Below are 15288 nucleotides of genomic sequence, written 5' to 3'. Positions count from 1 at the left end.
AAAAAAACCTTGAATCCATGATTATGCTTTTTCAAGTGCAAGTGGAATGTATTATGATACAATGGATATGTAGATGAGATGAATGCTTATAATGATATGCAAATGATTAGGGTTAGTGACCTAGATGAACTTTGTGATAGGTAGGGTGAATTTTGGGGTATGACAAGTAGATTCATGGAGAAGTCAAAAATATCACATCTAGCAGCGGTAAAGAGGATACTAAGGTATCTGAAAGGAACTCTCGACTATGTCATTTTGTTTCCTGTAGCTGATGAAGGAAAAGAATACAAACTAGTGGGATACACCGACTCAAGTTGGTGTTGTGATGTTGAGGATTGAAAATCCACATCTGGCTATGTGTTTATGCTAGGTGGTGCACCAATTGCTCGGAGTTCGAGAAAGGAGCCAATAATGGGATTATCGTCGTGCGAAGCAGAATACATAGCTAATTCCCTTTGTGCATGTCAAACAACGTGGATGGTGAATCTGGTCGAAGAGATAACAACAAAGAGTCATGAAGCAATTACCATGAAGATCAACAACATGTCAGTTATCAATCTGACAAAGAATCTGATAGTACATGGTTGAAGCAAGCACATCGAAATGAGGTCTCATTATCTTCGAGAGCAAGTAGTAGATAGGAAGATGAATGTGGAACACTGCAGAACTAAGAATCAGATTGCAGACATCATGACGAATGGAGTGCATGTCGAAGTGTTCAGAAGACTAGGAGCTATGATGAATGTAGATAGCTTAGACACAATGAATTAAGTGGTATGTTGAATTGTAATTCCTTGTGTCGAAGCAGGTTGCTCGACAGAACAAGGAAGTGTCGAATCACCTAATGTGTTGAGTTGTATTAGTGTGTCGAAGCATGTTGCTTCATACAGGATTTCGACTTAGGCCTATTTTAGTAGTGATAATTATTTTGGACTTTTATAGTTTTAAGCCTTGGTTTGGGATGCAAGCTAAGCTAAATCTATAAATATAGGGAGTAACCCTTATTCTTGATATAGAGAGAAAGTCGCATTCATAACATTGTATTCACAGTATTTTGCAGTTGCGAAGTGAATAAGAAGTTTTCCACAGTTTGTGGGCAGAGAGAAACTCTGCAGAATTTTATTACTCTTCTCCTTCGTTCTTTATTTCTTTCTTTCTCTATTGTTCTTCTCTTTTCATTATTATTGTGTGTGTGATAACAATCTTATTCATCAATATTGATTGAAATTCTCCATAGATTGTGATGGAATTTCAACAAATGCGAGACGTTAAATATTTGTTGGATGGATCTAGACGGCGAAGATGTATCTTTCAAAAAGGTGACTAGGGTTGCGTCACTCTAAATTCATATATATATATATATATATATATATATATATATATATATATATATATATATATATATATATATATATATAATGTTATAAAGTCAATTTTAGTTAGTTGAATAATATTTTATGACGTTAGGATTATATAATACACGTTACTACACGTTGCTATATTTATTAGTATTTTCCTTATTTAAAACTTGCATAGTGGCACTATAATACACGTTACTAGTTGGCTTTGTCCTCATCCCATGTAATTAATCTCAATTTCTTCACCTGAATTTAAAACCTTGCACAAACAAGACTTGCTTTTCTTATTTTGGTTTTATCCCCATCCCATGTAATCTCAACTATATTTAAAACCTTCCTGATAGCTAGCACTTTGTATATAAATCCTTGCTGATAGCTAGCACTTTGTAATAAACCAAGCTAGTAGCTACTTTAATCTCTATGGATTCTCAAATTTTAGACTTATTAGCCCTTGTCTCCCTTTTCCTCTTCATCCTTGTGTCACTAAGTATTGGGAGGAATCTCATGAAAAAAGGCTCAGCTCCAAACCTACCCCCAGGACCATGGAAGCTACCTATTATAGGACACATACACCATCTAGTTACCTCTACACCGCATCGAAAACTAAGAGACTTGGCTAAAATACATGGACCCTTGATGCAACTACAACTTGGAGAGATCTGTGCAGTTGTTGTTTCCTCACCAGATTATGCTAAGGAAGTACTTAAGACCCATGATATCGTATTTGCATCTAGGCCTAAAATTGTAGCTGCGGATATACTATCATATGGATGCACAAATATTGCATTTTCACCTTATGGAAATTATTGGAGAAAACTGAGAAAAATATGCACAATGGAGCTTCTCACCCAAAAACGTGTCAGTTCATTTCAGCCAATAAGAGAAGAAGCGCTAACAGATCTCATCAAAAAGATTGATTCACAGCAAGGGTCACCCATCAATATCACTAAACTTGTAGTTTCATCAACATTTTCTATCATTGGAAGGGCTGCATTTGGCAACGAATGCAGAGTCCCAGAAGAGCTTGCTTCTTTGGGAAATGGAGAATCAGTTGCTGGTGGTTTTGACATTGCTGAACTGTTTCCTTCAGCTAAATGGGTCCAACTTGTTTCTGGTTTGAGGCCAAGACTTGAGAGGTTGCATAGACAAATTGACGAGTTACTAGAAAAAGTCATCATTGAACATAAAGAAGCAAAGTCAAAAGCAAAACAAGGCCAAGGTGAAGCAGACGAAGATCTAGTCGATGTTCTTCTAAATTTTCAAGGTGGTAATGATAGTGATGAAGATATATGCTTAACTGACAACAACATCAAAGCTATAATCCTGGTAAGGACAATAAGCCCCTTCAAGTAGAACTTAACTGAGTATTTGAAATCCTTGCATTTTACATTTTAGGACATCTTTGGTGCTGGAGGTGATACATCAGCTTCTACCATAGTTTGGGCGATGTCAGAGCTGATAAGAGATCCAAGAGTGATGAAGAAAGCACAACATGAAGTGAGAGAAATCTTCAACACGAGAGGAAATGTTGGTGAAAACTGCATAAATGAACTCGAATATTTGAAGTCAATTGTGAAAGAGACGTTAAGACTGCACCCTCCGGCTCCTCTTTTACTTCCAAGAGAATGTGGACAAGCATGTGAGATAGATGGGTATCATATCCCAGTCAAAACCAAAGTGATAGTCAATGCATGGGCAATTGGAAGAGATCCAAAGTATTGGACTGAACCAGAGAGATTCTATCCGGAGAGATTCATTGGTAGCTCGATTGACTACAAAGGGAGTAATTTTGAGTACATTCCATTTGGTGCTGGAAGAAGAATGTGCCCGGGGATCACATTCGGTTTGATAAATGTTGAGCTATCCCTTGCATTCTTGTTGTATCACTTTGATTGGAAGCTTCCCAATGGGATGAAAGGTGAGGATTTGGACATGGCTGAGCAATTTGGAGCGACTATCAAAAGAAAAGATGATTTGTACTTAATACCCACTGCTCCTATTCCTTCTGTGGTTTGATAAACCATACAAGCAAAAGCTATAAGTATAACTTTGCATTTGTTGTTCCATATTTGCTTTTGAAATAAAGCTTTGTCCATCTTTGTTGGGTTTAGTACCCGGAATAATATGGTCATCATGTTCCTTGCTAATACAAATTCTTACAAGGCCCATACTAAAATATAGTTATCAACCATCAAAACAATGCGCAACAACTATGCAAATCACTCGGTAGACACTTACCTTGTCCGCGTGTGTGGTCCATGTTTAAACAATGAAAAAAGTTAGTGTTACGTGAAAAGGTCTCAGTTTATAGCTAGTGTAAAGAAAAATGTAAGCATACATTAGAGTAAAATTCAAAGATAAAATGTGAATGCTCCAAGGTGAAAATCGGTATACTAGCCAAAATTAGTGAACCATTAAGGTGAGAATGAAAAAGTGTGCATTAAGTGTGTGATTGAAAGAAGAGAGAAGATGGCCGCTACACAGCTTAACATATTGTCTTATCCTTGGTTCATTCATCTTCAAGATCCGGCACAAACCTTCGATCTTAAAAAAACACAGACTACAAATATAATGTTCCAGGCCTGTGAAAGTCTCAAGAAAGAAGACTCAGCTGTAAAGTTCAATCTAAAATACTCCCTTCGTTCCTTTTTAAGTGTCACTATTTTGATAAATTTTTGTTTCTTTTTAATTATCATTTGCAGAATTTAAGGTAGTATTAAATTCACTTTTGTCAAAATTACTCCTATGTAATTATTAGGAGAGAGAAAAAGTAAAATGAATGTAGAATATAATTAAGGGTATTATAGGTAAAATGAGAATTATTGTTTAAAAAGTAATAATAATGATTAGTTTTCTTGGTATGGATAAAAAGTCAAAAAATGACATTTAAAAAGGAACGGAGGGAGTACTTACGTAGCAGATAGAGGGACAAGTAGGACCTCAGTTAAAGGTCGGACATTTGATCACAAGTATTGGTATACCATCCGCCTTTAGATCCAATAAGATGACTTTTCAACTCACACATTGGGTTAGACGGAAGCAGTTTTAACTGTCACACATATATAAGCCCTACCACGCGTCATTTATGTCCTACCTCGAAAAATACGATCTTTCGTGAATTCGCGGAAAATATGATGGACTTGCCTCAGATAGACTGAGTATTTTGAAATGATTTGTCTCCCTAATCAACTGATACTTGGAGATTTGTTTCAAACTGATCAATTCTTAGGTCAACATAGTCATTGGATGACATGCCCCTGATCCATAGGGTTATGAGGTGGTCTTGATTCGGGTCAACACCAACTAATGTTCAAGTTACTCTTTGATTGCTCCTTGGAACTTCCTCGATGCCAAGTACTGACTTCAAAATTGTTCATTCAAAAATGGTTATTTTAATGTGATGTTCAAGCAGGTTTTGAAAATTCATTTATTGGAATAATGTGATAGTGTGTGACGAGTGGACCATTGATCTAAACATAGTACTGACTTAACTATTCATATATGAAAGATTCAACGAGAATATGATACCAATACCGAATATTAGCAAATCACTAGGAGTTAGTTTACGCAACCTTGTTGTAGTATGCTTTCAGAATAAACTTTGTCTCAATTGGGTCTTTTAAGGATCGTAATGAGACCTCGTTCATGGTTAGCGAAACAAAGGATATAAGACTAAAATTTATTTTAACTCACCCCTTCTTCATGATGATCTTTAGTCTTACGTTCAATTAACTCAATACACGCATTCGAATTCCAAAAGAGTTCGAAGGTGTAAAGATGAAGATGAAGATGAAGATAATAGATTTTCTTGAAATTTCAGTCACCTTATTATTTGTCATGGATGTCAATGACCCTTTGTTCTTGTTTTGGTAGTCACCTGATTTTGTTTTATTTATGCTGAGGATTTACACGACCTTTTTTCATTTATTTTTTTCTTCTGATCCCTAATTTTTGCATAGACCACTTTTTCGAAGTTTTTAATTCACCGGGATTGTCCTAATTTTTTCCTAAGTCTCCTTTTGGGTGTTCGACGTAGCGAGATTTCTTTTCTTTTTTTGATTTTGCTTAAGGGTTGTGATTGCCAGGTCATTGGCCATTGAAGAACAACCGACATAATTTTTGGATTTTGCATGGTTCTTTCGACACTTCATGACGTGTGCGAAGAATGACATGTGGTTGATTTCGAGATGGATGTGTTCTCTTGCAATTTGAATGCGTAATCAGATTAACTGAACATCACTACCCTGCCCCGGGTTAAACGTAAGGATTTTAAGATCCGAAAGAAACACCTACTTCTAGGCTCAAAGTGGTTAACTAGGGATTAACTCATAATCTCTCTAGTGTTTGGGGATTTGAAACAATAGATGTACATTATCAACAAGATTTTATTTGAAAGCATACCGTTAGCAATCATGGGTATTTCGTTTTCGTCATCATCCTTCCAATCTTTGCTAAAACAATATTTTGATAAAGAAAAGTGAATTGGAGAAATATGTGTTTGTGCTTTGCAATAAATGAGAAAAGATGAATGAATATGAAAAGACTGATTCAAAACATGCATAATCATTTCATTAATAAGACCAATTACAAACAACAATGTTTAAAGCAAACAATACTTAGACAAACAAGAAAAGTTACAAGAATGCAAAATGGTAACATGGCCTAATGATTGCCTTCATTGAGAAAATGAGCTTTCCTTTCTTGATTTGCTATTGAGCTAGCTTTTCTCTAGAGTTAGAGGCCATTCTGCATGTTCAAACCTGGTATGATAATCACCTCACGCCTATCCTCGACAACCTCTTCAATGGCATTTAGTAACGACTATGCATGCGTCGACATGGGGTTTGTTGCAACATTTGAACATGTTGCGTGAATTTGATTGCATTACAGTCAATTAATTCTTGAACTTTTTGTTTCAAAACCTTGCAATTCACCATTGTGTGCCTCGGGGTACCCATGTGATACTCACAGTGGGCACTAGCATCGAAGTCTGATGGATAAGGAAGAATTGGAGGTGCTAACTCCTTTAAAGTAACTGATCCACTTTTTAAAAAATAAGGAATGGTTTGGCTATATGGAAGCGACATATGATCAAGCTGTCTTTCTGGTCTTCTCACTCTTTGTGGGTTAGATTGACACTGTTGTGGAGTGCGTTGTTGTTGATTTTGGCATTGTTGTTGATACCATTGATGCTGATATGGTTGTTGTTATTGGTAAGCTGTTTGTTGAAATGGTTGTTGTTGTGGGTATGGCGCAAGTGCAATTGCAACAACTTGATGGTAATGTACGAGAATATGTTGTTGAGCTCTAATTCCCCCTCCTCCTATTATGGCATTGGCCTCACCTTCTGCTTTCTTGTGGAAGTTGGACACGAGTTGCAAGCTCTCTCTACTGCTGAACATATTCTTTGAATGACTTATTGCTATATTGAATCATGTTTTGCAGCTAAGTGTGATTTGACGCTAAGTTAATGTTATATTGATAATGTTTGTGAAAAACATATACATTAGACAAATGTAATATTGGCGCCAATACGTGCTTTCAAGTTACAGAACTTTGCTCTCCATTAGAGAAATGTGATATTGTGTAGCACTTTACAAAATGCAGTGCAATGTCATATGCCATCTGTGTGGCCTTTGTTAGCGTTAGAACTATGAAAGAATATCATACCATGTGTTAGGCATTTTCTAGAAATAGATAGCACTTACCGAGTATTATTTTTATATTGATCACGGGATTTAAATGCACCAAACATCATTAAATAAGGGCGTGGTAATCAAGTCTTATTACCAAACGTCACTTTGAGTTGTTAGCAATTATTAGCATGCAATTTCTTAATATAAAATACAAACCTAGCCTGTACTAACTTGTTGGGAAAATTTGTGGGACAATCATTGACATTATAGGAATTAAATATATATGAATGTCTAACTATTTATACAAATCTCAAATCAGACTATTTAAATAACAACAAAATGATACAGACTCCTGTATTTTCTTTTAAGCATGGGTTCTTTTGACATAGATAACAGAAAATGCAAGAGCCACAGCATAATAGTTTGAAAAGAAAATTAGTCACCAACTTTAAAATTTCTAATCGGCACACTAATAAAATAGAGTCCAATCCAACATCAGATTGTTCAGCTATCGAATTGATTCGAACTTGGCTTATATTTTGCAATTTTTTTATGGTTTTAATATAATTACGAATTATATTGTGATTTGATTATAATTCAATTTTAGGATAGATTTTGACTTAAATTAAAATTACAAAAGTATATCACATCAAAGAATAAATGTGGATTAAATTAGAGTTGTAAAAAGTATATCATATCAAAGAATAAAAAGTGGATCGAAGATTATCGATAAAAATAAAGAAAAATGTGAAATTCGTTATTGCACGCAAGGTGCTTGGTAAAAGTCCTCAACCAAATTTCTCTACTTATTTTTGCTTTGCTATTTGAGATGTTGAATTGTTATGAGGTGAATTCTTGGAAGTTATGGTTATTGTTTATTTTGAAAATTCAAGTGGAGAGCTTTTGTGTTCTATGTCAAAGTTAGGTTTTTGACTCAAATAAATAATTATTCTAATAAACTATTTCATACTCTATGTCTAAACTCTAGACTAATGGAATGTCTAATTCAATGTTATTCTAAACTAGGTTAGAAATTATGCGATATTAATTTTTGCAACTTTCTAGCTACTTGAAATTTGATTTTTTTGTTTAAGGAAGAAAGGGCGTATTAAACAATCTAATTCATAACAATGGCTTAAATTAATCAATAAGAAGCATACAACAACTCATGGCAAGACATGGAAGAAAAGATATGAAGAAATACTGACGGAGCAGAGGTTTGCCCCGGTTAGTGTTGCGAATCGTCGAAGAATTTACCGAAGAGAAACCCGGAAAACTTCAAAGTAAGCTCATTTAATCCAATTAATTTTTGCTTGATAATTATGGATGAATATAAATGATGAATGTAAAAGATGAATCTTGAATAAAGAATATTGATGAATATGCTTCAACCTTGATGAACTTTGGATGAGGATTATTGATGATAATATGTGAATTGTTGATGCTTGATTGATGATTTATTGAAATTGGATTGTGGCTAAGTTCCACCAAATTTAAAACTTCAATGTGAAGTTCTAGATTGTGATAAATATGAACTTTGGTGATGGAGAGAGAGAGAGAGAGAGAGAGAGAGAGAGAGAGAGAGAGAGAGAGAGAGAGAGAGAGAGAGAGAGAGAGAGAGAGAGAGAGAGAGAGAGAGAGAGAGAGAGAGAGAGAGAGAGAGAGAGAGAGAGAGAGAGAGAGAGAGAGAGAGAGAATTTGAGAAAAAATAGTGGGAAATAATATGGTTAAAGGGGTTAATTATGAATTGTGTTAGTTCTTGTTAGTTTGGTTACTTAGCTCGAAATTGTGAGAAATGACATGTTTATAGAGTTTTGTAAATGAATGAGCACCCTTAGATTGCGATCTAAGTAATGAGTTTATCAATGGTTGGAAATTAATTTAAGGCTTAGTTGCGGATCATCAATCTCAATCCTTGGATTGATTGTTAAGAATGGTTAGGATTGAATGGAAATTTGATTGAAAATGGAAGTTAGAATTTGTGTTTGTTTGGTAGTTAGAATAGTTAAGGGTCAATTGTGTAATTAAATGATTATGTATGCATAGGTAGTTAGAGACAAATAATTCTTAGATTTTGCAAAAGTATCAAGTTGGAATGTAAGACAAAATCTCACTAGTAATTATGCATGAAACTTGGAATTTTTGAATTTTTTGCCTTTATTTTTCTTTACCATTTTTGCCTTGAATTATTATTCAATGACTTTAAGTTCTTTTGAGAAGTGATTTTGTGTTGAAAATAAGCACTTTTGAATAGTATAAACTCATAGATCAATCATGAACTTTTAGGCATGAATCAACGTTAGAAAGTGTTGATAAAATAAGTCTTGAAATCACTACATAATACAAAATATTTCCAATTTTTCTTGAGTTTTTCATGACTTTTCCATGACCTTTTGATGATTTAACATCATGATATGAATGTCTAACTTTGTGTACCTTCTTTCTTGTAGAAAATTGAGCGTTGTAGTGGAAGAATGAACTTGAAGCAACATTGGAAAGTGAAGAACAAACCATACAAGTGAAGCTTGATGAAAGATAGAAATTGTTGGAAATTAACATTTGGCAAAATCATAACATAAGTCATTTTTGATGAATAATGATGAATCCTTTGATCAAATGCTTGTAAAATAGGTCTAGGAAAATCCAGGAGTCAAAATCGAGTCAATGGTCAGGAGTTGACCAAAAAGTCAACTTTTTGACCAAAAAGTCAACAATATCCAAAAGATGTAGTTTCTTTACCCCTTTTCCTTGTAATCTATTCTTTTGAATTTCCATTATATGAATGAAATGTATCATGAATTTCCAATAAATGAATGAAATCTTTTTTTTTTCCAACTTTGCCCTTTTCTTTGAATTCAAACAATCTTCCGAATTAAGTAACAATCATTCTCACCCCCCTCATAACTATGAATCTCGATTAAAGAGATGATCTGCCCCACAAGTAATATGGGAAATAAACCCGAATAATCACCAAATAATATCCGCCTCAAAAATCCACTTAAACTGAATAAATCCATTATAACCGAACCTTTGACCCACTAACGAATCATGTGAGATATGATAAATGAAAAGACTAAAACGAATGACCTAATTGGATAACTCGATAACAATGCATGCAGATGATTTAAGTATGAGCCATATGGAAAACTAAAAAAAGAATGGGGCAAAATTGGGGTATGACAATAAGAAAGAATTGGAGGCGCTAACTCCTTCAAAGTAACTGATCCACCTTTTAACAGATAAGGAAGGATCTAGCTATATGGGAGCGGAAGAGGATCAAACAGTCTTTCTGGTCTTCTCACCCTTTGTTGGTTAGGCTAACATTATTGTGGATGGTGCTGATGTTGATTTTGGCGTTGTTGTTGATACCCTTGATATTGATATGGTTGTTGTTGGTAAACCGACTTTTTATATGGTTGTTGTTGTGGGTAGGGCGCATGTGCAGTTGTAGCAACTTGATAGTAAGGCACGGGAATATGTTGTTGAGCTATAATTCCTCCTTTCCATTATGGCATTGGCCTCACCTTCTGGATTCTTGTGGAAGTTAGAGTATGATTTCTGAAGCAAGGTGAAAAATACCTGAGTGCATCGCACACTCGAAGATACAACAGAGTTTCCAACGAACTTTATTTATTCCCGAAGGAAAGGGAAAACATCGATAAAACCCAGGGGAAGAGAAAAAGGGTAAGGAAGTCGGTTATGCAAAGGGAAACTATTAACACCCCTCACATCTATTGTACTCGCCGGGAACCGTTTTGATTGTTCTATGCTCGGATGAATGTTACTATCTAAAGGTTACTTGAAAAAGGATAATGAGAAAAGAAAAAGAATAGATAGAATGCTCGGTGAGGATTAGGGTCATCATGCCTACGTATCCTTATGGTTCAATAAGGAATTCAGAGCTTTGTAGTTCATAGAACTAATGGTGGAAGATGAAAGAAGTTGTGATTGAAGTATGGTTTGAACCAAAGGATGATATTGTTTGAACCTCATAGGACAAGTATATCTGAACCAACAAGAAAACTGGCATCAAGACAAAATAAATGGGAAAACTGGAATCAAGCCAAAAATAAGGGGGTATTGGTTCAGAGAATGGACACTGGTTATTTGCCCAAAAAAGTATATGTGGAGCTCAAAGGAATAGTTTATTTGGCTCAAAGAGAAAGGTATATCCCATGTGTGAATGAAGGTCGAAGATATTAAATGGAGGTAGTGAATAATGAGTAATGTAAAATGAATGGTAGGATAAAGAGAAATAATTAGTGGAAAGAACTGAAAGGTTTCGTAAAATTGGCGAAAGCTATAATTTGGAACCAAAAGATAATGGTGTTGTTGGAATACATAAAGGAATGAAATTTGAACCGAGAGTAAAGCAGGCATCAAGCCAAAAAAGGAATTAAATGTTTGGTATCAAGACAAACAGCTCTTGGTACAAATGTGGACACTATTTATTTTTCCTAAAAGGGTATAGATGGTGTAAGACCCTAATTTTGACCCTAAGATCCCTCATGCTATCTCATCATATGCATTAGCATTAGGATCACACCTTGGCATCCTCCTTACCCATCATTCATTGGGTTTGCATTGGGAGAGATCACCAGGCACATTTGATTGTATTATACTTTTTTTTCATTTTTACTAACCAAAATACCAAAAATATGTCAATATATAGTTTGTTACTTTTGTAGGTAGTGTGTGTTCACCAATGCCTCACCAAGCTCATATCTAGGATTTAAGACCTTCAATGCAAGGAGACTAATCAAGAGATGGTTCACATTGACTCTAGACGTCATATATGAATCCCCATGGTCTTCACATATCATTTTGATCAAGAATTCATCAAGAGTTTGAAGCTTGTTTACCTTGGAAACCCTAATTCATCTGGGTATCTTGTGTGACTTCTTCAACAAGGTTCTTAAATATTTGATCAAATATTTCAAGGGATACTTAATATTACATCATCTTACACATATATTATCCTCCATGAGTCCCAAAAATCCAGAGAATGTCAAGCTAGCAAGATGGTTCATGGTGGTTGACCAGAGAAAGTCAACCGGTCAAAACTGGGGTTCCCTAGACCCTATCTCTTACAGTTTTTGTCATATGAAAATGATTATAAGTTAAAAGTTACTCATAATTACATTCCAAACAAATTTCATGTTTAAGTATAGAGCTAGTTTTATTTGGAAAGTCATTTTTTATGGTGAAAGATTATAGGTCATTTTGTCTGAACCCTAGTCAGGAGGTCAACTTCCCAAGACTATAACTTGCTCATTTTTTATGAGATAAAATCCATTCAAGTTCTATGATTAAACTCAATATGTATAATTCAAATTTAATGTTTGGGGGAAGTTAAAATTCAACTTGAAAATGCATGTGCCAAGAGGAAACATTATAGGTCATTTTGGGCCATTACCATTGAACAAGTGATTTTCCTCAACTTCTAAAATGCATAACTCCTTCATGTAAAACCCAAATTAGGTCAAATTTGTGGCCAACATTAAGAGGTTTGAAAGAGATATAACTTTTATGAAGAAACTTTTTCCATTTGAAGTCCATAGCAAAAGTTATTCAAGGTGGGAGAAGTGAACATTTGACTTGGTACTTAGAAAATTTTCAAACATGTTTGATTTTCCAAACTTCCACCTTAAACATCATCGTGATCCAAGCTTCAAATGGAAAAGTGTCCAACATGAAAGTTGTTCCCCTTGATCTCACCTTTCCTAAAAGTCCAAGATCATCTCATTTGGCCAAAGAATGAAGGAGTTGCGCATGGGTTCTTTTCAAAGGATCAATTGGATGATTCTCACCTTCACATTTCAAACACAAATGCATGGCCACATGACATGATTTCGGCATGATTATCAAGCATTTTTGGACTTAATAGCGTCACTTGATAGGCCTATCACATGCCCATGCAAGCATGCATTGAAAATTGCTAAAAATGGCAAAATTTGGAAGTGTGTGGAAATGAGTCTCATGGCCTATAAATATAACCCCTCATGCTCAGAATTGAGGACCTCATGTCCAAGCTTTGAACCTATAATCCAAACCCTTGCCATTAAAGGATAATCTCATTTTATTTTGAGATTGAAACTCCAAGAGTCCAAGCGATTTTCTGATCTTAATCACTTCCTATAAGCTTCTGAAACAAAGCCAAGCACAACTGGAATCAAGATCAAGCAAGGTTGAAGCTCCCTCGAAGGTAATTTTTTCAGAATTTTCATCTCTTCAATTCTCCCTCAATTTTTCACCATTCTTTGTGATTTTTGGTTGGCTGAAGTCCTACCAATGTAGGCAAGAAGATTGAGTTACTTTGAGATCAAATCGAAGCAACTCAGTTCATGAACCTCAAATTTCAAATCCATGTACCTTTCATAATACTTGGGATTGGAAGAAATGGAGGTCAGATTCGTGCTCCTGAGCATTTTTTCTTCAAATTAGTGTATTCATTTTCCATTTTTCATGAAGTTGAGTTTGAACCAGACTGGTGGTGATCACCGGAGCTAGGGCTCCAATGGTGCGTTGGCAAAGCCCAGGCCATCTGATATGATTCTAAGTTTTAATGTTAAGTGTTCATTGTGATTACCACGCGTACAATGCATTGACCAAGGCGCATGATGGAATGCGTGGTGTGGCCATTAGATCTGTCACCTCAATTAATGAGGGAGATCTGATGGCCCTTGTTTTTTTGAATTTCTTTTTAATTTCTGGTTTTATGTTTAATCCATTTATTTATTTTAATTAATATTAATTTCATTTTTAATCCAAAAAATATGGGGCTTTCACCAAAAATCTTCAAATATTTTTCTATTTCATTTTCTGAATTAAAATTATTTTTTGGATAAACTTTGATATTTTTCATGAATTAAATATTTTTTTGCATATTTTTAATTGTTTAAAAATACTAATGACTTTTCAAAAATCATGAATTTTTTTGTCTACGGTCCTTTGACCTTGTTTGACCTAGGATAAATCTCTTGGTCATTTATTTGGTGTTTTGAAGAGATTTTAGGTTTTGACCAAATTAATTTGAATCTGAATGTATTTTCAATTGATTAATTGTGTAAAAATTATGTTGGGCCATTTTTATGGTCTTGTGATGTTTGACTATTTGCTTGGGCCTTGGTCAAGGTTGGTTTGATTTTTGTTGGATTAAAATCATTGGATTTAGGGGATTGATGAAATGTACATTTCATCTCCCAAAATGAATGAATGATTTTAATTTGATAAAATTCCTCCCATGACCAATTTGTGTTTCTCTCATCTCCCCTCACTCTTCATCTTCATTCCCATTATTTCCCATCCCTTTCATTGACCAATGAAATCTCAATATCCTAAGGTTAATTGGTTCATCAATAACCTTGTGTTAGATGAACCAATACAGGTATGGATGAGATAGGTCCATCCTTTTTGATCTTTTCTTTTAGTGTGTGGTATGTTTTAGGAGTTTGGTTCATTATACCAAATCTCTAACATGTATTAGCACCTAAATTTTTATTTCCCGACCTCAGATAGTTGTGACTTCTACATAAGTCCAATTACGATTGCTTAACATAGAGCTAAATTTGACCCTAAAGGCATAGCATTCTAGTAAGTGAGATTGTAAGTCTCCCATCTTTCATGGTATTGTGTGGAAACTTGGCCTTTTTTCTTTTGTAAGACCCCAGTTTTGACCCTAAGATCCCTCATGCAATTTCATCATATGCATTAGCACTGGGATCATACATTGGCATCCTCCTTACCCCTCTTTCATTGGGTTTGTTTTGGGAAAGATCACCAAGCACCATGTGATTGTATCATACTCGTATATAATCATTTTTACTAACCAAAATACCAAAAATATATCTTTGCATTTGCCTAATTCTTTTGTAGGTAGGGCATGATCACCATTGATCTATCAAGTTCATATCTAGGGTTTGACACCCTCATGACAAAGAGCACAACCATGAATTGATCTAAGAATGGTTATGATCATCATATATGAGTTCCATTGATTCCTACATGATATATGGATCAAGTGTTCTTCAAGAGTTTGAGGGTGATTTTCCTTGGAAACCCTAATTTGACTGGGTATCTTGAGTAATTTCTCCAACAAGCTATCTCACCAATTGATCAAATTTCTCAAGGTACAATTCAAAATTCATCATCTTATGCATATATGATCTACCATGAGCCTAGAAAGTCAAGAGAATTGAAGGTTAGCAAGTTGGTTGATGGTGGTTGGCCAGATGAATTCATTTGATCAAAACTAGGTCTCCCTAGACCCTATCTCCTACAATTTTCACCATACG

At 34.9% G+C, this 15288-nt stretch overlaps 1 protein-coding gene across 1 annotated transcript; it reads left to right on the top strand.

Annotated features, from left to right (window-relative positions):
- The first annotated feature begins 1612 nt into the window (after window positions 1–1612).
- On the top strand, window positions 1613–3417 carry LOC127097756 (cytochrome P450 71D9). Its single transcript, XM_051036245.1, has 2 exons — window positions 1613–2684; window positions 2754–3417. The coding sequence occupies exons 1-2, from the start codon at window positions 1779–1781 to the stop codon at window positions 3372–3374; spliced, it is 1527 nt and encodes a 508-aa protein (XP_050892202.1). The 5' UTR covers window positions 1613–1778; the 3' UTR covers window positions 3375–3417.
- The last annotated feature ends 11871 nt before the right edge of the window (window positions 3418–15288 follow it).

This window comes from Lathyrus oleraceus, chromosome 6 (genome assembly GCF_024323335.1).
Source record: "Lathyrus oleraceus cultivar Zhongwan6 chromosome 6, CAAS_Psat_ZW6_1.0, whole genome shotgun sequence".
NCBI classification, from domain to species: Eukaryota; Viridiplantae; Streptophyta; class Magnoliopsida; order Fabales; family Fabaceae; genus Lathyrus; species Lathyrus oleraceus.
This window is presented reverse-complemented; position numbering and strand designations above follow the sequence as displayed.

Bases quoted from the DNA above. Each gene is read 5' to 3' on its own strand.
- LOC127097756 (XM_051036245.1), top strand. From the start codon at position 1,779: ATGGATTCTCAAATTTTAGACTTATTAGCCCTTGTCTCCCTTTTCCTC. The intron at 2,685-2,753 runs GTAAGGACAATA...TTTACATTTTAG, and splicing joins ACATCAAAGCTATAATCCTG to GACATCTTTGGTGCTGGAGG.